We start from the raw sequence: 26,817 nt of genomic DNA, 5'->3' as shown, positions 1-26,817 counted from the left end.
GATTGTTTAAGTGTTAAGTCCTTTAGGAATACTTTGCTTTTATTAATTGCAAGTTTGTGTTTGAGTCCTTAAATAATGATTTTTTAAGGTAGTGTTGGCTTTTTAACCGTAAACGTGTTTTAATAATATTTATGTTTATTGTACATAAGAAATGCAAGTCTCATGTTAACTTAAAAAATTAGTCCGTATCTCGAGATTTAGAAGAAAAAGTCTTATTAAGTTAATATAGGGGTGGGAATCAAGATGGGCGGGTAGCCCGCGCGCAAAATAAGACTCGGATCGGACGGGCATGGGCAACCAACAACACTGATCACCAAAATATTCGGGCGGGTCGGGCAGGTCGGGCGGGTAATTCCACCCTATTATTCAGCCATTGCCCGCTCGTGCCCGCTTGTAGAAGCAGGCACATGGACTTCCGGGCGGGCAATAATCGGGTAACCTGATGGGTGCACTCAAGGAAATATTGTATAGGCTTACTCATTTTTAAGTTAAAAGCCCAAGACTAATGTATGTGGTAGGGGAGTGTTTAAGAAATTTATAGAAGCTCAAGCTTCTTTCTATCCATACGTTTTTCAAGTTAAAAGCCCAAAAAAACCCTAGCTGACTCAAATCTCATCTCCAATCAAGCCATAGACCTTCTTTTAGATCCTTAACATCAGCAACTTTCAATTGGTTATACATAGATCTCTCTCAACACAAATCAAAACTCAGATGATAGATGAATCTAGCAAGAAATAAAAGAACCACTTCTATTAGATTTTATTAGATCCGGACTGAAACCATAGCTTAAACCAAAATCATAGATTCAACTTCTCCCTTCTCAACTCATAGGTTTAAAAGATCAGAAGATCCGATAATTTAAGGAGGACTATGTTTTAGTTCGATCTCTTGCACTGCAAATCGCCCTAGATTCGAAGGAAAAGCGCAAGAAATTGAAAAAACGTGCAGTTGAAGAAATCATGGATCTCATTTACCTCTTCCAACATCTGAAGAAACCAGGGAGTTCACTTATCTTCTCTATTAATTTCTATGCTACCTTATATCTAGAATCCTTGAGCTAACTTGTTGATAGGAATCCATGAGTTTCTTAATTCTTTTATTTTCTTAGACCTACTTCTCTGATATGAATTTCATCATCTTGCATGTCCATTTTTCTATGGGTCTCATGGAATCTTAGATGGTTTTGGCTTCTCTTGTTGGATTACTGGTTACTATTCTTAGTTCTTTGTAGTGATTTACTAGTTCCATAGATTTTCTGTTGAAGGTAGCTTGTTATTCCTTTCATATAAATAATAATAATAATAATAATAATAATAATAATAATAATAATAATAATAAAAAGTTAGCTTATTAATAGGTTTGGCCTTTCTTTCCTTATCATTGATAGTAACCTTGATTTTGTTATCTGCCATAGTGGTGTTATTAGTCTGTTCAGCTACATCTATTACTAAATAGATGTGATTTTGTTATCTCTAATATGATCATGGTGGAATATAAAATTATCAGTTAGTTATTTGTGTTATTTATATTAGAGTTTATGTTTGTTATAAGTTTCTTTCATTTTGGTAATTAGTGTTCTTTATTCTTGTTAGACTTTGAGAGTCTCTTTCCTTCTTTGCTAAGATCGTTTCGGATTATAAGTTGAGTTTTAGCTATAGGTTTTCAGTCCGTCGACTCGATTATTTTCCTTATTGTCGGGGTGGGTGCCTTTAGTGGTGGATCAGGGTTGCGCCTCCTCCTGGGTAGGGTGCTCTCATTCTGCTCTTCTTTTATTGAGTGCTCATATTTCTTTAGGGGCAGTGCCTTTTTCCCCTTTGCTATGGACCCCCCTAACCCTTGCCCAACGGTCCTTAGTTGGAATGTAAGGGGTCTTGGTAATTTCCTTACCAAGAAACATCTCTTTAGACTTATAAATAAGTATGACCCCGATATTATCTTTCTAGCAGAAACTAAAAATAAATCTCATATTATTAATAAGAACATAAAAATTCATAAGCATTATAATAGTCATTTTGTTGAACCTCTGAATAAAGCTTGTGGACTAGTGATGTATTGGAAACATTATTTAGATACAAATATTCTCTACTCGGATAATAATGTTATACACGCTAAAATCTTGGATACTCACAATAACGGTCATAATTTAATTACGGGCTTCTATGGTTGTCCCTACAATAAGAATAAACTTAAACCTTGGAAAACGCTTTAAAATCTTAAAGTTGATAAAAATATCCCGTGGACAGTCATCGGGGACCTTAATAATATTCTAGATATGCAAGACAAGAAAGGGGGTTCTTGTGCTACAAATTTCCACATGTCTAGTATTCTCTCTATCATTAGTAATCTTGAACTCATGGATATGGGTTATAAAGGTAGTCCTTATACTTGGAGCAACAAGCAATATGGCGAGCACCTTATTCAAGAAAGATTAGGTAGAGCGCTAGCTAACATTCATTGGTTGACGAAATATAAAAACTCTAGTATTTCTCATCTTGAGATGGTGGGCTCTGATCATCTCCCTATTCTTCTTGGGGATGGCACTAATATTAATCAGAAGTCAAAGCCGTTCAAATTCCTTCGTACTTGGATGACTCACCCGGAATGCCATGATTTCATAGCTAGTAAATGGAACACAAATCAAGATATACAAAAGGAACTCAAAAACTTAAGCAAGCATCTCACTAAATGGAATAAAACTGTTTTTGGTAACATAGATAGAAACATTAAGATGATTACTGATAGCTTACAGGTTATCAGTAATAAAGAGGAGCTAGCTAGGTTGAATGAACAATTACATAATCTTTACTTATATCAAGAGAGTCTGTGGAAGGAGAAATCCAGAAATAACTTTATTTCGGTAGGAGATAAGAACACCAAGTACTTTCATTCGCAAGCCATACAACAGAACCGTATCAATAAAATCACGGCTATTAAAGACAACAATGGAGATTAGCATTTAAGAACTTAATAGCATCCAGTCCGTTTTTACTAGTCATCTTCTTAGCATCAACACCACGGATAATACTACAACGGCTCCGGACATCCTCAACCTGTTTAACCACTCTATTACCCCTCATCAGAATGAGAATCTAATAGCTATTCCGGATGAAGAGGAAATCAATAACGCCATCAAAGGTCTTAAGAAAGAAGCGGCTCCAGGCCCGGATGGCTATCCCCCCTTCTTCTTCCAATCCAACTGGGACACTGTTAGGCCTGATATTAATCAGCTTGTCCAAAATTTTTTTCTCACTGCTACATTACCTACTGAATCAAATCATACTCACATTTGTCTTATTCCCAAAACATCTACCCCCCAGTCTCCAGCAGATTATAGACCGATTAGCCTTCTTAATACTACTTACAAGATTATCACGAAGATCTTAGCGGATAGGTTTAAAGAAACCCTTAACGATATCATTAATCCTTTCCAAGCTGCATATGTCCCGGGAAGGCAGATTTCGGACAACATTATAATTGGACAGGAGATTATTCATTCAATGAAAAAGATGAAGGGAGCGACAGGGTACTTTGGATTAAAATTGGACATGTCTAAAGCTTTTGATAGGATTGAATGGAATTTCCTGATAGATATCATGAAGAAGCTAGGCTACGCTGAGCACTGGATTCGTATGATTCACATTTGTATTTCTACATCTTCCATGTCGGTTCTGATCAATGGTCATCCAGGACCCATGTTCTATCCGACTAGGGGTATCAGGCAAGGAGATCCTCTCTCCCCCCTTCTCTTCACTCTTGCCATGGAAAGACTGAGTAGAATGATTGTAGCAGATCGCGGATCTGAAACCTTTACTGGATTCCCTACTAATAATCCTAGTCTCAAGATTTCGCATCTCCTCTTTGCTGATGATTGCATAATCTTCGGTCGTAATTCTCTAGATAATATCCATATCCTGAAGGACATTCTTAATACTTTTAGTGTGTCTTCGGGTCAAATGATCAATTACAAGAAATCTAATATCTTCTACTCCAAGAATTCTTATCCGAAATTCAAGCGTCTTATCATGCGCTCCCTTAAAGTTAAGAATGCTTCCACCTCGGATAAATACTTAGGGGTGCAACTTTTCATTGGAGCAAATAAAACTAAAGCTTTCAATGACATCCTTCTTCATATCAAAGCCAAATTAGAGAAATGGAATCACTCTTTCCTTTCTCAAGCTGGGCGCACTGTTGTTATCTCAACAATAATTGCGGCCGTACCCCGATACCAAATGCAATGCTTTGCCATTCCTAAAGGCATATGCAAGAGCGTTACGACTATTCAAAAGTCATTCTGGTGGGGTAAGTCTAGAGGCATTTGTACGAAATCTTGGTCTTCCATTTGTATGCCTAAATCCATGGGAGGGCTTGGTATACATCTACCTGAGCTAGACAATATAGCTATGCTCAGTAAGCTCGCTTGGAGGATTAAATCGGAGCCCAATGCTATGTGGGTCCGTTTCCTAAAAGCTAAATATTTTCCTCATACAGAGAATTCAGGTCCAGTCAAGCCACATCACTCGTGGATATGGAAGACTATTAGAAAGCAATTACACCAGATTGAAGATTTCACTACTTGGGAGGTCCACAATGGAGAAAACATCAATATTTGGACTGACAGCTGGATTCCTGACATCAATACTCCTCAAATCCATAGTAGTGAGCCCACAGTGACAAAGGTTGCTCAATTAATCAGTAAGAACAAGTGGAATGAAGAGGTCCTCACTAGTAACTTTGATAATAATACCTATAACCTTATTAAATCCATCCCCATCGATGAAACGGGGGTGGATCAAAGAATTTGGACGCTTACTAAATCGGGTAAGTTTACAGTAAAATCCATGTATAACTACCTTTGCACCAGTATGAATTCTCCCCCTCCACTTAACCCTAACTGGAAATTTATTTGGTCACTCCCTACTATACCTAGAATACAAATTTTCATTTGGAAAATATGTACTAAATCCCTACCAGTGAGAAAAAGAATTGGTAAATATATTAACAATAACCTGGTTTGCCCTAACTGTAATGAAATTGAATCTATTGAGCATGCGCTCCTTCACTGTCCTCTTGCTAGAAATATCTGGTTCTATTTCAATATCATATCAGAGAATATTATGAATGTTATAGAATGGATTTTTTCATGGGAGCACACATCTCCTTTCAATGAACCTACTTACCAGAATCTATTAGCCACTATCCTGTGGATCATTTGGAAAATCAGATGTGATAACTGTTTTCAATATGAAATTAATTCTCTATCTCAGATTATTAATATGATTCAGGCTTTTCCTAAGAATATTATTACTCTTCCTAGCAGGAATACACAATTGCAAGGAAAATGGAACCCTCCAGAACCAAATTGGCTGAAAATTAATGTTGATGCTTCTTTTATCAATGTGCATGATATTACAGGAATTAGCCTAATTATCCATGATTCTGAATCTAAATTCATAGAAGCTCATACGAGTATTACGAGAGGCAGAAATAGTGGAGAAGGAGAGGAGAAGGAGAGGCAATTACAATTCTCGAGGGCCTGGTATGGGCGGTAGAACATGATTATAATAATATTATTATTGAAAGTGATAATATAAATATCATACATAACATTCAGAATACTAAGCATGAAGTTCAATGGCAGTCTAGAATCCATCTTCGTAAAATTCAGGAGGTAAAATGCAAGATTCATATGGTGAAATTCAGTTACACTAATCGTAGATTCAACTCTCCGGCGGATAAGCTTGCTAAATGGGCCAGAAAGAAGAATAAATCGAAGTCTTGGAGCAGAATTCCTTATTTTATGGTTTCTTTCTATTGTAATGACACTTTATTAGCTTAATAATATTTGTATCTCTTAACAAAAAAAAAAAAAAAAAAGTTAAAAGCCCAAGACTAATGCATGTGGTAGGGGGAGTGTTTGAGAAATTTATAGAAACTCAAGCTTCTTTCTATCCAAACATTTTTCAACGTGGGACTATATTTGTCTTCTTTCTATCCAAAATTGGATGATTAATATAAAGGGGTGAACAATTTTGAACATGATAAAACTTCATTGTGAAGTCAAACTAACATACTTGAATCTCTTTACTCCCACATTTAAACTTATAGAAATAACTAAAAACTTATATTTCACATCTTTAATTTAGTTCCACATTGGATGATTAATATAAAAGAACAATTTTGAGCATGATAAAACTTCATTGTGAAGTCAAACTAACATACTTGCATATCTTTACTCCCACATTTAAACTTATAGAAATAAGTAAAAACTTATACCCTCATAAAAAAAAAGGTAAATACTTATAGCTATAGCCCACATATGAAAGTAAAATTGGCAGTCGGGGATAATGTAAGAGTAAATATGGTCAACCTTGTGTTAACTTCATCAAATTGCCTCACTTTTTCATACATAAAAAGCTCCAGTTACAACCATTTAATTGCTTCATAGAAGGATTGTCTCACTTCGTGCAGTGAATCTAATTGAAATATTGAGAGATTGATTTAGAAGACCTGTGAATAGAGTAAAAAAGGTTGAACTTTTTTAAGAAACTTGGTAAAACATTGATTTAGAAGCCCAAAGATATAGTTAGATAAACATTTTGTAATTATTTCCCAAATAGCCCCCAACTTTGTGACCAGTTCCTGCCTAGCCCCCTACTTTATCAAAAATACCCAGATGACCCTTTTTTTCAGTTACCGTTAAAGTATTTTTGAAAAAGGGGTCATCTAGGTATTTTTGAGAAAGTAGAGGACTAGGCAGGAAAATGATCACAAAGTTGGAGCTATTTGGGAAATAACCCAACATTTTACAAAATGTTTATCTAACTACTACTTTTGTCACTAACAGAGGTATAAGTGCAGAAAAAACTTCATTTGAAACTCTAGCCAGATCTAAAAATGAACAAGATAAAATATCGACATTTTTTAATCTGTTCCCAACAAATATAATTTCGCACAAACATTCGACTTAATGTTCATGAAACTAGACTCCATTTCAAGACATTTTCTTTCTGATCCACATTTTTTCCTCCCTAGCCAGATCTAAAAATGAACAAGATAAAATATCGACATTTTTTAATCTGTTCCCAACAAATATAATTTCGCACAAACATTCGACTTAATGTTCATGAAACTAGACTCCATTTCAAGACAATTTCCTTCTGACCCACATTTTTTCCTCCCTCAACAGCCATTATCCTCCTCTCATCCACATTTTCTTTCGATTTGGTTGCAGTAATGGGAACCTTCATTAAGACACAAATAGTTATGTTAGTACATTTCAAAAGTTGTTTCAGACATTATCATGTAACTAGACTCCATTTCAAGACAATTTCTTTCTGATCCACATTTTTTCCTCCCTCAGTAGCCACTATCCCCATCGCATCCATATTTTCTTTCGATTTGGTTGCAGCAGTAGGAACCTTCATTAAGATACAAATAGTTATGTTATCACATTTCAAAAGTGGTTTCAAACATTATCATGTACTTCGTAAACATTCTCAACTCTGTCCATGTCCCATAGCAGAATGTTCATAACATTTTGTAAAATGTTTAGCTAACTATTTAGTTTGCTACTATCTCAGTTTGTTCGAAGCAAAATCAAATTTGCTATTATATTTTTTTCGATTTTGAAATAACTTCTATACTAAAACATTTTACAAAATGCTTATCTAACTATTACTTTTACCTCCAACATAGGTATAAAGGCAGACATAACTTCATTTGAAACTTTATTCAAATCTATATATATACAAGATAAAAAATAAACATTTTGTAAAATGTTTCCAACAAATAACTATATGTTAAAAGTGTTGTGAAAAATTTATCAGAACTATAGTTATTTATAAAATCAAGACACCTAACTTCTATACTAAAACCTTTTACAAAATGTTTATCTAACTACTACTTTTGCCACTAACAGAGGTATAAGTGCAGACAAAAATTCATTTAAAAATCTATTCAGATCTATAAATGTAACAATAAAACATTTTGTAAAATGTTCCAAACAAATAACTCTATGTTTAAAAGCGTTACGAAAATTTTCTTAGTACTAAAATTATTTACAAAATCAAAACACCTAACATATATACTAAAACATTTTACAAAATGTTCATGTAACTACTATTTTTGCCACCAATATAGGTATAAGTGCAGTCATAAATTCATTTGAAATTCTATTCAGGTCCAAAAATGTAAAAGATAAAACATTTTGTAAAATGTTCACAACAAATAACTCTATGTTTAAAAGCGTTCTGAAAATGTTCTCCGAATTTAAGTTATTTTCAAAATCAAGACACCTAACATCTATACTAAAATATTTTGCAAAATGCTCATCCAACTACTACCTTTGTCACCAACATAGGTATAAGTGCAGACATAAATTCATTTGAAACTCTATTCAAATATAAAAATGTACAAGATAAAATATTTTGTAAATTATTCCCAAAAATTAATTTTATGTTTAAAAGTGTTGTAAAAATGTTCTCAGAATTAAAGTTATTTACAAAATCAAGACACTTAACAACTATATTAAAATGTTCCCAACAAATAACTTTATGTTCAACCCTTTCTTTCCAGACAAGTGAAGAGAGAGAAAATCAAAAACTTGATTTTAAATGTCAGCTAGTTAATGATTTATTGTATGGTTCACTTTATCTCGTTTTTCCCGCAAAAAGAGAGAAATTGAAAATGGTCGGGAAAGTGCTTCGAGATATAAGAGGGAAAGGAAAACACTAAATGCATTCATGAAAATTATCAACATTAAGAGCAACCATGAATTACTACAACATTTTTAAATATGTTGACAACATCTGTACAAGAGCTAATACCATTCACAAAAATGCATCCAACCAGGTTAGTCTAAACATTTTGAAAAATGTTCACAACATATAAAACCCAATTTAGAGCAATTCAGAATATGCAAACAAGTTTTCATCTATGTAGAAAAAAAATTGATTTTCTATGATTTTTCCTTACTAACCGAGTTAGCTCTTTGTGAACATTAAGAGAGAAAAAGTCTGATTTTTGCCTTAATAACCGGGTCAACTTTTTATGATTTGATGGGTGAGTGGTTGACTTGTCTTGTTTTTTGTGAAGAGAGGGAAAGAAAAAAGTGACATGGATTTGTTTAAGGGATATAAGTGGATGTCGTTTGTATAAGGGGGTAACATGATATTTTCATCTTTTGGATTATATTTCCAATATAATTCCGGGTTAGTCTTGATTTGCTATTTTGACCCGAATTTTGAACCTTAGAATTTTTGCTAATAGATTTGCATCTGAAGTTTTTTTTAAGGTCAAGCAAAAGTGTTAAGTTTGGGACTAAAATACGAAGTTCAGGTTAAAGTTAGGTTTGAATTTGGCAATGTGACATTTAAGGGGATAAAAATGTAAACTACATCAACTTGCACATAAATTTATGTCCTTGGTGTACATTGGATATGTGAGCTGCTAATAAATAATGTCACGCCCAAATTAAATATGCTAAACAAAAAAACATCAAATTATGTAAAACAGATTTTAACTGTATAGTCCACGGAGTTATGCATTATGGAAAATGCCAGATATCGTGAAAGACATTTGAAATGCATTATGCATTAGAGAAATATGACGTTTTACACAGGATATTAAGTGATGTACAACGGCAAATATGCTACTATCTACAATTTATATGTATCAGAACAAACAATTGTTTGACGAAAAAATTCATTCACATCACACTTAGTCAAGTTTTGGACTTACCCCTTATTTTTTCCCACTTCAACTTCTAGCTTAGTGATCCCATCTTTTGGACCTCTTTTTTTTTTTTGAAACCAAGCGAACCATATTCATTCATACGTGATTGAATCACAATTGTTACATGGATGATCATAATTATCTCTCTCTTCAAACATCATGAGAGTTGCATACCTTTAAATGCAAAGTGCCTCATAATGAGAAAGAAATTGGACTAAACACGACTGAAGAAAATGACCCTAAAGGTCGAAAATGAAAGGATTCTATAGATCACGGATGAAAAGACCCTAAAGGTCACCAAAATAACTGAAAATACAAATTAAGAATATACTAATTTACAGCCCCGTCACATTCGCCGGAAAACCGCCTTTGCCGCCGGAAAACCGCCTTCATCATCGGAAAACCGCCATCACCATAGAAAAAACCACCATCACTGGACCCAGCACCCACCGTCACCACATCACCACCACCATCATCAGAGCACATCCATTTGATACATAACACAGCATCATCGTACCACCCCTGAATCCCAGAGACCACCGTCACCACCACCACCACTCCACCACCACCAACAGTAAACATCACCACGGAACCCTCCACCAGACCACCACATCTATACACAACATTCAATCGCACCCCAATCACCACCAAATCCGAGTTCGATGCCACCATTACAACACCACCACATCCAGATCTTTCCTAGGGCAAAAATACGAAAAACACTAACTCAACTGCGAAACAATATCTATATAATAAAACAGAAGGGAAAACGATGATTGGGACAAACATCCTTTTTTAATAAAGGATATTGTCTAGAAGCCCTTTCTCAAATTAAAAAAAAAAAAGGAGGAAACAAAATAAATTTCAAGGGTTAAAAAAAGAAATTAAAATCTCTCCCTCTCTCTCTCAATAAATTATTAACTAATTTATGAGAAAAGAAACAAAAAAAAATAATACTAACTAATAAAAATCCCTCTCCCTCTCTCTCAATAAAATATAACAATAAATTTCGTAACATTTGATTGATACAAGTGTCCGTGCCCTAGGGCACGGGATATACCCTAGTATAAATAAATGTTTAGAATACTTTGAGAACTAAGGACGAATCAAACGACCTTACACATATTTGTGTTTAATGACCTCTCAATAAAGTTAAAGTAATACGTATAAGTTACTGGGAGAGACAAGTTGAACTTTGTATCTATTATTGGTGGAGTTTTTAGGCATTCTAAAAGATCTTTAGGACGGAGAAATCTTAGATTCCCTCCACAAAGCCGTGTGGTGGGGGTGCGGGTTGGTAACGGAGGCCCGACTCAAAGCAGTCAAAGTGACTGCGTCGGGTCCCAACATAACCAAGAGGCAAGAGCCTCATGCTTTGGATTTCTTATGTCGTTTCAAAGTAAAAACTATATCCTTACTAGATTTTTTTGTTCATTCAAGTTGTAGCTTAATAGTGAGAGTTAAGATCAAATGGAAGAGATCACATGCTTAAATATTCCCTTGAGCAATATCCAGATTTTTTTCTAACGCGTTAAGACCCCAATTTTTAACTTCGCTTGAAGCCTCCCAAATATTTGAGCCGGCTCCCTGGGCTGACCCTCACACTTAACCCCACCACAAGGGCCCATAAAATTCCAAAATTTAGTTTATGCAAACACATTAATGATCATTAGCCCACAAAGCGACAAACATAGACTAACTCACTCTTCGCTCTCTCTCTCTCTCTCTATTTTTCCCTTTTTAGTTTTTCATACCTTTACTCAGTTTGTCTTACACTACATGTCTGCATTATAATGGTTTCTTTCTAACCTTCTCTTCTAACAACCGTCAATATTTTTGTTGTTGAAGGATATGTACTATAGAACAACCATATTACAAGAGAGTACTGTTAGGGATATTGTGGACCACGTCCTGTTAAGGAGACTCATTTAGTTAGTTAGCATCAGTTAGTTAATGTGAAAAGATTAGAAAAGTTAGTTAGAGAAACTTTTGTTATTAGTTAGTTAATTGTTACAACAACTTTCTCTCTCTACTTCTTCTGTCTCTAATCTCTATTTATATGTAATCTCAATTGTAAATTCAACTCAATAAGAAATCAAGAGATTCAGAATCATTTTATCTTCTTCTTCCTTTCAACATGGTAACAGAGTCATTTCTATTCAAGCAAATTTTCGAATTTTGTTTTTCCTTCATCTTATTCCCGGAAGTTTCTTTTTTCTTGTGCTTTTTATCTTTGAATCTTCAAATTTCTTCTTCTTCTTCTTTGTTTTTTCTCTTCAAAATTTCTTGTTTTCCTTCCATTTTTCTTCATCTTAGTTCTTCTATTATACTGCTTTTTTTGTTCAATTTTGTTCATGGCTACTTCTTCAAATTCTTCCACACTTAACTCATCATCTTCTTCTTCTTCTTCTACTTCTTCATCTCATCTTCCTTCACCGTCGGCTGTTAATCAATATGTCTCCAACAAACTTTCTTCCACCAATTATATCTTCTGGAAATCTCAGTTTCTTCCTCTATTACGATTATATGATGTTCTTGGCATTGTTGATGGATCATCACAATGTCCAACCAAGTTCATTCATCTTCACCCTTCTGATCCACCTACTCTTAATCCTGAATATGTGAATTGGCATAAGCAGGATCAAATGATTCTTAGCTGGCTTCTTGGTTCTCTCACTGAGGAAACACATAGTCAAGCTCTTGATTTAACAACTTCTCATGAAGTTTAGTCTGAACTTAACAAATCTTATTCATCTCACTCCAAGGCCATAGTTTCTAATCTAATAAATGATCTTCAAAACCTAAAGAAAGGATTTGATTCAATTCAAATTTACTTCAATAAAGCAAAATCGATTGCTTTACAGCTAAGACAGGCTTCCAAACCAGTGGATGATGATGATCTTTGTGATATAATTCTTAGAGGATTAACTTCTGATTATGGTTCTTTTCGTGCTGCTTTCTCTCTTCAATCTCAATCTTTTTCTGTAAGTGAATTACTTGGTCTTCTACTCATTGAAGAAAATCGATTACAACATGAAAGCTCTTTCAATCTTGCTAATTCTTCTATCAATTTAACTCAAGCTTCCTCTTTTAGAGGATTTCACAGAGGTCCTTCCTCTTATTCTCATTATAGAGGCAGAGGTCGACATGATCTTCTTTCTAATGACAAAATTGTCTTCAAAGGTAGATCTCCTTCTTCTTCTTCACCTGTTATATGCCAAATTTGTGGCAAATCTGATCATTCAGTTTATTACTGTTGCAACAAAAATAATGTCAATTTTCAACCTAAATCTGGCACTTCTTCTCAAGATTATCAATCTTTTATTACTGAATTTGATGATTCAAGTCCTTATCTCCAATATTATTCCTATTTTCCTATAGAAAGCTATTTATACGCTGAACCAGAATGTCATTTTCATCCACATTCACTTGATATGCATCAGGCATCTGAAAATGAAACTTATTTCCCAGAAATTCATAACACTTACTCCTCCACTAATCCTTTTGTTCCCTTTAATTCTTCTGCTTCCACATCTACCACTTGGAATCCTGACTCAGGTGCTACTCATCATGTCACTTCTGATCTATCCAATCTGAATATTCAGTCTGAATTCAAGGGTAAAGGACATGTGAAGATTGGCAATGATACAGTTTGTCTATCTCTCACGCTGGTTCTACTTATGCTTCTTCTAATTCTAACTCATTTATATTGCACAATATACTTCATGTTCCCTCAATCATAAAGAATCTATTGTCTGTTCATAAGTTTGCCAAAGATAACAACTGTTATTTTTAGTTTTATCCTAACTTTTTCAATATTAAGGATCTTCAAACTGATCAAGAGCTTGTAAATGGTCCTTGTGAGGATGGTTTGTATCATCTCAAGCTCCAGACTACTCCTTCTCAAAGTGCTGCATTCTCCTCTACATTTGCTCCTGACTGACATTCTTGATTGGGACATCCAGCTTTCAGAACCACGAAGAACATTATTCAGCAAAATAAATTTATTTTTCTTCTCTTGATTGGGACATCCAGCTTTCAATTTCCTTATTGCAGTTTGGACATATATTTGATATACCAATGTAATTGGCTATCCATTTAGGAACTAACAGAGCTCCAGTGCAACATTGTCATAATTTTTTTTTCTTTTTCAGAATAATCCAGAAACTAAATCAAAGTTCCAATTGAGTTTGTCCTTCATGTTAGTATTTTTGCTTCCAATATGAATGCATAATGTCCAGGTTCTACTGTTAAGATATATTTTGTATCCTATAATTTAAGATCTAGATTCAATAAGTAGAGTTTAATCCGTCTATATTTTGAATTTTGAGATGTTAATTTTAGTCAAAGATTGTATCTGACAAACATGGAACAAATTTTTATTGAAAACTTATAAATACAAACCAGGGGCAGAACAAAGATTTCTAGCGAGCATGACTAGTTTAAAATGATTAAAAGAAAATAATTTCTCTTTATAATGTACAACAATTTGTTAGATATGATATCTTTTGCATAATGATTTTCGCTTATATATATATATATATATATATATATATAATATATATATATATTTACATATTATATTTTCAAAAACACTTATATATTTTCAAAAACACTTAAAAAGTTGAAAGAATGCACTCAAAATAACAAATAATTAGAAAAAAGTGCAGTGGAGCAAATATAAAAGTCTATTTAACATCAATACTTTAAATTTTCAAAACCATAAAAATAATCAAATGAGAGGGGCTGTGTGACTCGATCCTCCGTCAGTTGCTTGAAAGCTTGAGTAGTGAACCAACTGAGCTAATGCAAAAGTAATGTTAGTTAATCTACCGATATTTATATATAAAGAATCTTTGGCTTATAGGATATGGGCCCTTGTATTGTTGGGGGCCCAGTGCGGGCGCCCTGCCCGCACTGGCCCATCCACGGGCCTGATACAAACTCTAAATCTTATGGAACCGTGCAGTGAGCACAGAGCAAACTATTCTTTCGCCTTTTACGAAAAAAAAATAAATCTAAATCTCTAATTTAGGTAATAGAGAATTACTTATTTTACTTTTACATCTATCCTGCTACAACAGCGACCACACCCTTACTTTTCTATAGTCACAAAGACTAATTAAATATTGTGGAAGCTTCAAGTTGGGAGTGTTTTGGATTAAGCGCACCAAATCAAAGATCTACTACGAGCATCTTGAAATAAACATTGTGAACTAATTCCAGAACGTTTAGACAATGTGAGCATATACCTATTGAAAAAAAAAAAATCATTTTTTGACCATCTTCAAAATAGATTACTAGTTCTTCAACAACTACTACTGTCACATTCATATCTCTATAAATAGAAGATAAATTACAATTAGATATTATAGCTTTGGATGAACTACATTGTTGTCACCTAAAGCTAGATCAAAATAATTGTAGACTCACAATGGTGATAACAATAAAAAGGCATTTCTTATGTCTAGCTATTACTAACTGAAGGAAGAATAATATTGTCCATCTTAAAGATGATCGCGACACTTGCATCTTTGATTCACTTGCAATAGTCGATTGCCTTACCACGCGATACCTCTTCAACGCACTCACCTCTGTCTCCTTCGAAGCTTATTCTTTCATTTGTTTTTCATTTATTTTTCATCTTGCTCGGTCTCTTTATAGGTTATGCCTAGTCAATTATAAAAAGAGTAGAATCTTTGACTTAACAAGCGGGGGAGGTCTAACCAACTGACGGTAACATAGTTCGTCCATATTGTGTTCATAACTCCCCAATTATAGTTGGGGTTGGTCTACCCATGGTTCCAGTGCCCTAATAAAAGCTACTATTCTCAAACCTTCAATGCTACTACATAAGTTGCGCTTCAATGACCAACAAAACTACGTCCAGGGGTAGTGGAAGATGACTTCCTTAATATCGTAAACACGCTCACCAAAAGAAATCTCACTACATTGGTTAGGGATCACCACGCCATAAACAGACTCAACAAAAGGAAATCTCATGATATTGACCAGCGGATCACTGCAGATGCTTACATTCTGGAACCTAAATACCATCTTGGTTTATTTCATCATCTTAGATTCACAAATATCGTAACTATGACTGGTATTGAATGATCTTCTTTTGTTTCCTTTTCTGTCTTGTTAAACTAATCGATTACATAGTATATCATTTTACAGTTTTTACTTTGAAACATCAGTATACTATGTTATTCACACTATCTTATTCTGCCATGTTAAACGACACGATTACATGCTCAAGGACCACATCATACTATCATATAGATACTCCTACACACGAAAAGTTTTAGAAACTATCATTTATAACAAAGTTTCAATAAATCATGTATTCTACTTCCAATGAGTATCAAACCAGTGAATCCCGAGATTTCAAAGTGAGTGCCCAACCACTCCACCAAGAGGTAATGGGTTCCTTTTCTGTTAAATACTAGTAGTATAATGTTTATGCGACCCCAGATCCTCGTCTTACCAGTAAAACCAAGTTCAATCTCAAACATACGCATTTCCAACAACTAATAGCTCAGTAGGTAATACACATACTCCAAAATTCTCAATTCAAATTAGATAGCATTTCTCTTGGTTTCTGAAACAACAACGTCAGGATGGCCGAGTGGTCTAAGGCGCCAGACTCAAGTTCTGGTCTTCGAGAGAGGGCGTGGGTTCAAATCCCACTTCTGACAAAATTGTTTTCCAAATTCCTTTTCTTTGTTTTGTTTATTTTATTAACTCAAACATTCTATAATCAAATTTTCTAAAGCATACTTGCAATCTGGAAAACAACATGGAAGTAACATAATTTTATTAACCATAAATAGTAAATTAAGATACAGAAGAGTCGGATAAATCTTTATTCATTAGAAAGGAAGATATAAACTCTAAAGCCAAGGAGAGTCGTAGAGAGGCGTTACTATAGATTTAACTTGGAGATACTTATGAATAGCTTCCATTCCCAAATCCTTTCCAAACCCACTCATCTTATATCCACCGAAAGGACAGTCCCTATCAAAAGCAAAGAAACAGTTTATCCAAATAACACCGGCTCTAATCGATCTTGATACTCTGTTCGCCAAGTTTAAGTCGTTGGTCACAATTCCAGCTACTAACCCATATCTTGTTATATTTGCTCGCTCAATTGCTTCCTCGACGGTCCTACAATCATAAATAGAGCAGAGGTATATGCACCGAGTAGCTCTAGCATATTAACTGTTACATGTATAAAATTATTTTAACTTACTTGAACTTCATGAGACACATTACGGGTCCAAATATTTCATCCTTCACTATGAGCATGTCCTCCTGGCAGGTAGTAGTTTAAAATTGTGTTCATGTTAGTCAAGTTGATCTCACATAAAATTAAGGCGGTACGGTGGAAAGAAGTGGTAGAGATGTTTGTCAGCGTCCTACTCAGAAAGATTGAGTTATGACTGCATTTCATTAGGATTTCAAAATATAACTTTTGATCCATTTTGGACTACTCCCAACAAGCCCCCTCAGCTTGTGCTGCACTTGAGCTTAAAATGTGTATTTTCTTTTTTTCGATGACATGAAGAATATGTGGTCCTTGGGCATATCATATGCGGGATTTTACTCAAATTCAATTGCTTGTTAGTAGATTATCCCGAGTGTCACAGGCTAACCTTTGCTCAAGAGTGAATTATGGTCAATATAAGTCTATTTTCAATATATGAATAAGCATACAATGCAATACTTTACCTTAACGTCAGTAAAGATTGTAGGTTCTATGTAGTATCCCTTCTCGCCAATTGGTTTACCCCCAGTTAACAAGGTGGCTCCCTCATTCTTGCCATGTGCAATGTATGAAAGGATCTTTTCAAATTGCTTCTTATCCACCTACAAAACGCAATGAAGTATGGATCAGCATAAGTTCCTCACTTTCAATTAAAATAAAGACAAACCTTCAAAAAATGAAATGTGGTAGTAGATAATGGTTTCCAAGATATCTTTAAAGATCTCAAACTCTCTTATACAAGAACAAGCATAGGTTGCTCTTGTTGTTCTTAAAATTAAGTTCTTGATTTAATCCCTATCCATTTCTAAGAATTTTACCGAGTAATTGACTTCTATAAGACTATAAGGACCCGTTACATGTCGATATTGATATTGTAAGAGGAGGTTTCATCAATGAGGCGGTTTCATCAAATTGGTAGGCGGTTTGGTATTGTTCATAGGCAGTTTCTAATTGTGTGTCAATTGGGGTCGGTTTTACCAATTTGCCAAGCTATGACCGACTTATATTATTATATAAATAGGGAGTCTTAGAGTGCTTCTAATCATCACCAACACAAGCAACAACAACTCTTCTTTAGAGAGCTAGAGAGAGAGCAAGAGTGAGAGAAATTTTTCATAGTTTTTGAGCGGTGTTAAATTTCTCGGTCGTCGAAGATTTAGTATAGAGGTTAATTTCTATACGGTACCATCTTGGGACGAACTTGCGGGTTGTGTGAGTCGCCTTCATCTATCCTTCAATAAAGATTTCTTGTTCGCCCGAGGACGTAGGCTTTAGGCCGAACCTCGTTAATTTCTGTTCGCATATTTAGATTTTGGCTTAGCTTTTCGATTAATCTTCATAATCGGATCAATTTCTGGGTAGGTTCGATAGCTTCCGCGACTTTTAGTTATAACAGATATACAAGTCTTTCGTTCGGTTAGAACTTTGAGCTACCCTAGCAAACGATATATATGTGAAGTTAGTCATTTGGAATAACATTGAAAGAGAGTACTTGTGGATTTCAAGATAACTCTTGCATCTTTTCGAGTTGACACCTTAGTAAAAGTAAAACCTAATGGGCAGAGACTACCTTATGTATTCCATTTCTTTGTAAAGAATTGGAGAATCGGCGTTAAGAAAAGGGAATTACCTGGGGACCTTGTTGTGTACGAGAATCTAATGGGTCTCCGACCACCCATGTTTTTGCCTTTTCGGCTGCCTTTTTCACAAATGCATCGTAAATTCCTTCCTGTACATAAACACGAGATCCAGCTGCACATATTTCTCCCTGCAGATTCATTTCATAGTCAATTTATACTCTTAAACTACATTTACTGCACAACATAAACTTTGGTACAATGACTTTACCTTATTATATAAAACACCCAAGAGTGCGAGATCAACAGCCTTATCCAAATCAGCATCATCAAATATTATAATTGGTGATTTTCCACCTAATTCAAGTGATACATGCTTTAAATTGCTTGTCGCTGCAGCCTGCATTACAAGACGACCAACTTCTGTGGATCCTGTAAAACTGACCTGAGACCACCAAAGCATAATATAGTTCAATAGCCAACAACAATAGATAACATGCTTTTCCATATATATGACTTAATGTGAACGAATGAGATATAGAAAGACAGAGAGAGGATTTACTTTGTCGATGTCCATATGAGAACAAATGGCAGCACCAGCAGTGGGCCCAAATCCATTAACAACATTTAGTACTCCATTAGGAATACCAGCCTGATTTTAATGGTAGACTACACATTAGAAACTTCGGCGAAAACGAAGAGCAACCTTTACTAAATTAGTCATATGATCTCATAGCAATTTACTTAGTTTTTCGTCCATCACAAGTGAACTAATAAACTCAATCTTGTCATGTCAATAGAAATTTGAAAATATTAAATTTTTTCCTTCTCTCTCACCATTATCAACTAATCCTTGATTTCCATATGATTTATGGTTATTTGACAAGAGAAGCTCGTGTTGCCAAAGGTAATAGGAATGTGATATCGTGTGCCTCTATGTTTATTATCGAGCCAATTAATTGTTGAGAATAGTCCCCATGGACCAGGCATAGCCTGGGAACTAGGTAAGGTATATAAGATCTTAAGGTTGTTCCACCAATTGGCACTTGGATTTTGAGTTGGAAGCCCATAGAAATGTGTTCCCGTTCTGTTGTTTGTTCATGTGGGATTATTTTTAACAGATACCTGGTCGATGAATTTTCTCCAAGTAATAATAAATTAGAGTCTTCGAAAGTAGCTCTAGTTCGAACAAGTGTTTATAGCATGCTTAAAGATTACCAGCTTAGAGAGATGAGCATAAAAAAGAGATGAAAGAGGTGTTTGTTCAGCAGGCTTGACAATCATAGTACATCCAGCAGCTAATGCTGGTGCAACCTTCATGAAGAACATGGCAGAGGGAAAGTTCCACGGAACAATATGTCCGACTACACCAATTGGTTCAAGCAATGTGTACCCTTGCATCTCTGTTGACATTTTTAATGTCTTTCCATGGATTTTATCAGCAGCACCAGCATAGTATCGTACAGTGTTTGCAGCATGTGGGATGTCTAAGAGTTTACCCGAGCTGAGTAGTTTTCCACCATTGATACTATCCAACATAGCTAGCTCTTCTAGATTTTCATCTATTAAGTCTGCAAATTTCATCATTATTCTTCCCCTCTCCTAAACATTATAAATATGAGAAAGATTAGTTCTACAAAGACTTGCCTTCTTAAGAATGAAGGATGATTAGAGAAACTATGGGCACTAAAATGATTGACTACATCCATACCAAACACAAAAAATCATCTGAGTTGGAAAGAGAAAAGAGGTAACTTACAAAGCCGGTCATCCGTGGCCACTTTCCATGGTCGAAAGCTTCTCGTGCAACTTTAACTGCCAAATCAACATCTTCTTTATCTCCCTCTGAGACCTTTGCTATCACATCTCCAGTCCGTGGATCGATTGCCTCAAACGTTTTTCCTGTAACACACAAGGAGTTGTATGATTAGGTAGAAGAACAAATGAGGCAAAAAGAGAAGTAGGCGAACTTTCTGTAAGTTATATATGGCGGTTCCTTCAAGTTGTTTTGGAACAAAGAATGGGTCTGATAACATGTAAACTTTGTGTAAGGTAGTAATTTAGTTGAAGACTACAAAAATGAGGAGCTTCACTTATATATTGAAGCCCTTCAAGTAATCACATCATTCTCTGTTTTGAGAAGTCAAATAGAAGGTTGTTAATACCAATCATTGACTAGCACGATCAACCAAATTGGCTTAGCCATAATGGTTCTAATCTAACATGAAACTAATTGAGAGTGGCTCACCAAATTACATATAACTCTCCACTTATAAATGGTGTGAGTAAGAGTGTCACACTAGATTTTATTTTTTTGTTGAAAGGAGTGTCACACTAGATTACTAATTTGAGTTCCCTACAAATTAAACTTCTAAGATCAAACACATGAAACTAATTGCGGAAAAAAAAAAACACTCCATTTGCATTCTCCTTGTTTCACGGAGGATATTAAGCTACCTCGGGATACGTGTTGTACAAATCACAAGGACATCTAAGGGCTCTAAATTTCATCAAACTGGAAAAAATTTGCCCATGTAGAATAAGTAATATTTTTTATTAGAAAGGTAATACAGTATCCGTGTATAAAGACCTAATTAGTGAAAACCAACTTGGTAACTACTTCCACCAAGGGTTCTGGATGAGACTAAGCAATTCTTGCCAATTTGCCATGCATGTACTCAGGAATGAAACTTAAAACAGATTTCAAACAAATATCAAAACAGGGATTTAATATAACACAAAATAAAAGATTCAGACAGGAAGGGTAAAAGAAATTAAAACAATATCTCCTACAAAGAGGTAAGGGAAGCTGAAGAGCTATGTAGTTTTAGAGAGAGAAAGCAGAAAAAAAAAGAGGCAAAATTAAGAAATTTAAGAATGATTAATACCAGAAACAGAATCAATGAAGTCTCCATTGATGAAGAGCTTTGTAAACTTGATTTTAGGTATCTGATTGTTCATGTTTTTATTCTCTTCTCCAACTTCACTCTTTGACATATTCACCAAGAGTTCCTCCTCTCTATCTATTTTTTCTCACTAAATCCGAAAATATATCATGTATATATTATATACATCTCTCTTACTCAGTAAGGCTCTAACAGATTTTGTTTAGTTTGTTTCAGGAAATAAAGAGCTCTTGTTACACGTATACCAAAGTTAATGAATTGTGTGATTAGTGGCTAGTGTTGTTAGGGTTTTAGGTATTTGAGTCGTAATAACATTCAAAATAAGGAAAAAAATAAAATAAATACGCCATAGTGACGGTTCATGTCAAAAATTTTATATAGATGATACTATGGTTGTGGTTGTTTTTATTTTTATTTTTTATTTTACAAATGGGTCTACACTGTTGCTGTGTATTATGAATTTATGATGGTAGGAAAAATCGTGTGTCGTCGCCCATGGTGAGGTCTTTTGGGAGGTTCGTGGAGCCTTTCACCAAGAATAAAACTCAGAACTTGTGTGAGGTTCGAAAAGCGGGGACAATATTGTTAACTGCTAAAGCGTGGGCCGTCACAAGTGGTACCGGAGTCGAAGACTGCTCTTCACTAAGGGTGGGTGATTAGGGGTGTAATCGAGTCGAGCTTATAACGAGCTGCTCGAGCTTGGATCGACCATAGCTCATGATCGACTCAAAGATTAACGAGTACGAGCTTAACACGAGCCCAAAATCATGCTCGTTTACATAAACGAGTCGAACTTGATCATTCTTTACTGTATCACGCGCTACTCGTGAACAACTCATTTAACATATTGTCTATAATAGGGTAGTACATAATTATGTATTTGTATTGAAACTTGTACATGGCCTACCAACCATCAAAAGATTATTGGAATGTTAATCATTAATCATTATTGTTGTATGTGATCAATGAACATTGAAGTATTTTGATAATTTAGGAAGTTGTTTTAACTTGAAGAATTTTAACAAATGAGCTTCAAACAATGTGAACTCGAGTTCTTTGAAACATATACGAGTCGAGCTCGAGAAACTGGACAATTACTCGACCGAGCTCGAGCAAACAGTCAAAGACACCAGCCGAGCTTGAACATCTTACTGCTGGCATCGGCTTGGTTCGATACACCCCTAGGGGGATTGCGATAGTCCTACAACGCTCACGAGAGTATCCAGAGCCTAGGCTACATGTGTACGCTCAAACTTAGCAAGTGCTGAGGCCTTTTGGTGGGGCTCGTGGAGCCTTCACCAAGAACAAAACCCTGTATATGTGTGAGGTGCGAAAAACGGGGATAATATCGTTAACTGCATATCAAAAAACTCTCGTACGCAATCTTAGAAGACAACAGTCGTTATTTAAAGAAAAATAAACTGGTTTCACGTATAACCCTAATTCAAGAATATCTTAGAACCTGAAGATTTATTTGCTTAAGTTAATTATGCATTATCTTAATCTCTACATAAATATCAGTGAAAATAAAGGAAATACATAAGTTCGTGTACTCCTTAGGTTCCCTTCTTTCGAATAAGGAGTGGTGAGACTCATGATGATGAAAAATTAATCATTAGTTGATTAAGGTCAATAAGTCAAGAAAAGACCAAAAATGCAACGCATTAACTCGTATTGAGTCACTAGGGAGGTAAGTTCCGAAAGAGCTTTACCATTTAGACCTAGAACTGGGGAATAGGGAAAGAGTGTCTTAGGCGCCTAAGCTCTTCTCTGGCTCCAAATATAATCAAGTCTGCCCTGGACTTTAGTAATGAGGAAGGAGGTCTGCAAAAGTAGGGTTGATACCTCAATCTTGAAATATAGTGCGTAAAAGTGTGCATAATGCTTTACCGACTTAATCCCAAATCCTATCAAAGATCTCAGTTTGTTAAGATCTTAAGTATTTATTAATCTTGAGATACAAGAGTCCCGCGGGAGGAATCTTTCCCCACAAGATAAATACATTCGGAAACTCGATCTACCCTAAATACTGAGTATTCTTAAATAGGGAAACTTGCCTATGCCATATTTCTTGGATAATCCCAAAGAAGAATTCTAATATCTCACAACCTCGAAATAATAGTTTCAATCCAACACTGTGGATCTTAACTTTATTCCCTTTGAAATATAACATTGCTCTGCTCATCTCCTTCCTTGTAACATCCCGAGCTTTCGCTGAAAGAATGGAAATGAATAAGTTGCCTTAGGGACTATTTTGCAAACAAACAAGGTTAAAACAAGACTAAACGTGAAATCTTTGCAATCAGAAAAAATTCAAGGGCTAAATTGGGATTTCAGCTGGTTAAGGAAATAAACAGAATCGGGCTTAGTCGTTCATGGTTTTGTTTCAAAAGGGTTTAGGGTACGAAAGAAAATTCGATTGAAGAGAAGAATTTGGTAGAAATTCAAAGGGGGCAACTTGTTTTGTCCAATTTAAGCTTCATGAATTGATCTAAGCATGAATGTTGTGAAATGTTGGTAAGAGATTTATTGTTTCTCTCTCTACAACTCATTGAGTCCCTGATTTGAGTTTTAACTTAGTCGAATTCGAAATTGTAGGAAGTTTGAGAAGCATGCATCAAGAAGAAAATCAAGAACACTTAATCAAGGTAACATTTGTAGTTTTCGATGATTTGATTTATCTTGTTATGAAAATCTAGGGTTAAATGGTTAGAGATTTGGGGGTTTTCTGATTTTAGGGTATGAATGAGTGTAAATTTCATATAGTATTAGTGTGATGTTTGATTTAAGAGTAATGGTTGACCTAGAGATGAAAATGAGTCCGAAATTAGCGAGTTGCCAGACTTTTGGGTCCGTATCTCAACATAGTAAGCTCTGAAGCTTTTAGAGTCTTCTACAAACTTGTAACATGTCTCAAGAGTATTCGATAATTGTATTGTAATAGCCGTTTCGAGTTCGTATGAGGGAGTTATGGCTCTTAAAGTGCGCAGTGGGCTGTTAGGAAATATTTGTGTTGCTGCTGCATGTATTTAGCTATTTTGAGGGTTATACAATTGGAATTTGACCGAGACACTAAGTAATGAAATTTTAGCAATTGAGTTATCTTTCTAACGATGTATGGTATGTATGGTATGATCGAAATGGATCAGAGTTGTGATGGGAATGAAGCTAAGACGGAATAGGGTCACTCAGGTTCTTCCGGCGTTAATGAAGAGTCAAGTCTCTTTTGTTCTTTATTTTCTTATTGTATTTTTGGAATTATTTGTGTTGTTTAAGATTCTTCTCGAATAATCTAAGTTTTATACTTGTCTAGGTTGTCAGAAGAAAAGCCAAAACGAGTGGGGCTTACCTACCTAAGGGTAAGACACTTTCTCGAGAGAATGCTAGTACCTTGGTTAATGTCGGTATGGGACGGTACTAGCCAAAGTTCTATAGAGTTCTCTAGGTAACTCTCTGTTGATTGAGGATCATACAATGGGTGGGCAGTTAAGTCTGCTATTGTAGGCTATGATTGATATATATATATATATATATATATTTATGGTGTGCATGTTTTACTAGCAAAAAGGATTTTATCGTAGTTTTGTTTTGGGACTCCTCTACAATGCGATCACAAAGCGATGTTACATAGGTTGTACAAAAAGAAGTTGACTTCTGTTGCAATTCAGAAGAAATACATACAAGAATTCGCTCAGTGGTTCAAAGATCATCTTAAAATGCTTAGACAAGCGACACAACAATACGCTGAAGGACTCGACATCCTTGCCGATGGTCCATTTCCATATGCTGAACGATTCAGTGGTTATACAATTAATGGGTACAGTTTCAAGATTTATTCTAAGGAGATTCGAGCGAAAACACTGAATAGTGGCGTCGCGATTGATGCAAATCAGACTTGTTACTCAAGTGCATAAGATTCAAATCCAATTAATGCAGTGTTATCATATTATGGGCATGTAACCGACATAATTGAAATTATCTACCGACAAGGTTGCCGAATTGTGTTATTCAAATGTGATTGCGTTGATGTTATCAAAAAAGGCAGAAGTCTAAAGCTTGATCCATTAGGTTTTAATCTTGACAATTTCAACCACCTATTGCAGACCCAAAATGAAGATCCTTATGTATTGGCATCGCAAGTTAGACAAGTTTTCTATGTTCAAGATCCGAAACATATTGGCAAGTTGTGGTAAAGAATAAACCAAGGGATACTTTTCACATGAGTAACAATAAAGCTTATACACTACTAGATAGCGAGTTAATCCTTAATCTGCAAATGTCTATGATGGTGATGATGAGATCAACCATGTAAATGAAGAAGTGGTAGGTGAGACATATGAAGATGTTGAAATGAGTACTTATGTAGGTGATGAACATGAAGAGTATTATGAAGATGAGGAAGAAGAAGAAGATGATGATGAGAATGTAGATGAGGAGAATGATAAGGACGACTATGGAGAAGAGAATTATGAAGACGTCGATGAAGAAGAGATCGATAAGGACGGCCATGACGAAGAGAATGAGGACGACTTCGATGAAGCTTAAGAATTACCTTGTTATTTATCCTTTTAAAATTTTGATTTTGTAATTGGTTAACTGTTTCAAATAATTAAAATTTGTTTTTAGCTAGCTTGATATTTTAGCTTTTTGAATTTGATTAACTGTTAGACTTTTGCATTTCGATTTTATAAATTTTAAAATTGTGTCATGACAATTATTTGTGAATAAACTCGATGATATATTTTTTTTATTTACAGCTTATAAGAAATGGGCGATGAACAACATCAAAAAAAGAAAGGAGGAGGAAAGGGAAATAATTTGTGGTTGAACAAATTGAAGCCTAATGAGAAAATACTAATAAAAGTTAATGTGGAGAATATACCAACAGGACAAAATGCTTTAGCATTGGTGCATTGTATTTCCTTGCTCGCGAAAGACGGAAATAGGTTTTCACTCACGAAAGAATGGGACGAGTTAGGAGAAGAGATCGCTGACGTCGTAGTAACTATAAAGGTAAATGTGAAGTTTAATTACATGTGTTTTTCTTTCTTTGTTTTCTTACATCTAATAAATTTTCTTTTTTATTTAAGTTTTGTTTGAATTTCTTGATAATTGCAATAGATTTTTAAGAGAGAGATTAAATTTGCGAGGATCGCAAAAATGTTTTGAAAGCTACATATTAGAAGAATGAAGAAGACAAAAACCGATGTCGTGAGTTTGTACCTAAAGGAGTTGTTGCAACTCAGTGGTTTTCTTTGCTTGAGCTTTGGGGACGTGATGAGTCAAAGGTAAAAAAATTTATTTCCTTACACATTTAGGTGAAAGTTTGATA

At 35.0% G+C, this 26,817-nt stretch overlaps 1 protein-coding gene and 1 non-coding gene across 2 annotated transcripts; one reads left to right on the top strand and one right to left on the bottom strand.

The window, feature by feature from the left end:
• Positions 1-16,349: 16,349 nt before the first annotated feature.
• On the top strand, positions 16,350-16,433 carry TRNAL-CAA (transfer RNA leucine (anticodon CAA)). Its single transcript has one exon. It is a non-coding gene; the product is annotated as a tRNA-Leu (tRNA).
• Positions 16,434-16,535: 102 nt separating this feature from the next.
• On the bottom strand, positions 16,536-21,835 carry LOC147543937 (aldehyde dehydrogenase family 2 member C4-like). Its single transcript, XM_086633684.1, has 9 exons — positions 21,468-21,835; positions 20,339-20,481; positions 19,798-20,181; positions 19,142-19,231; positions 18,851-19,024; positions 18,633-18,770; positions 17,467-17,604; positions 16,988-17,049; positions 16,536-16,902 (listed from the first exon to the last, which is right to left on the bottom strand). The coding sequence occupies exons 1-9, from the start codon at positions 21,574-21,576 to the stop codon at positions 16,629-16,631; spliced, it is 1,512 nt and encodes a 503-aa protein (XP_086489810.1). The 5' UTR covers positions 21,577-21,835; the 3' UTR covers positions 16,536-16,628.
• Positions 21,836-26,817: the final 4,982 nt, after the last annotated feature.

This window comes from Eschscholzia californica, unplaced genomic scaffold, assembly GCF_041429995.1.
Source record: "Eschscholzia californica isolate CP2 unplaced genomic scaffold, dmEscCali1.0.p SCAF_4, whole genome shotgun sequence".
Taxonomy (NCBI): Eukaryota; Viridiplantae; Streptophyta; class Magnoliopsida; order Ranunculales; family Papaveraceae; genus Eschscholzia; species Eschscholzia californica.
Note: the sequence above shows the minus strand (reverse complement) of the source record. Positions and strands in the feature narration are given on the sequence as shown.

What these genes read in the sequence shown, in the direction of transcription:
- LOC147543937 (XM_086633684.1), bottom strand. Translation starts at nt 21,576, where the DNA reads ATGTCAAAGAGTGAAGTTGGAGAAGAGAATAAAAACATGAACAATCAG. An exon ending in ATGCTCATCTCTCTAAGCTG is followed by an intron (nt 19,232 to 19,797) that starts GTAATCTTTAAG and finishes CATTAAAATCAG; the next exon opens with GCTGGTATTCCTAATGGAGT. An exon ending in GTACACAACAAGGTCCCCAG is followed by an intron (nt 17,605 to 18,632) that starts GTAATTCCCTTT and finishes TGCGTTTTGTAG; the next exon opens with GTGGATAAGAAGCAATTTGA.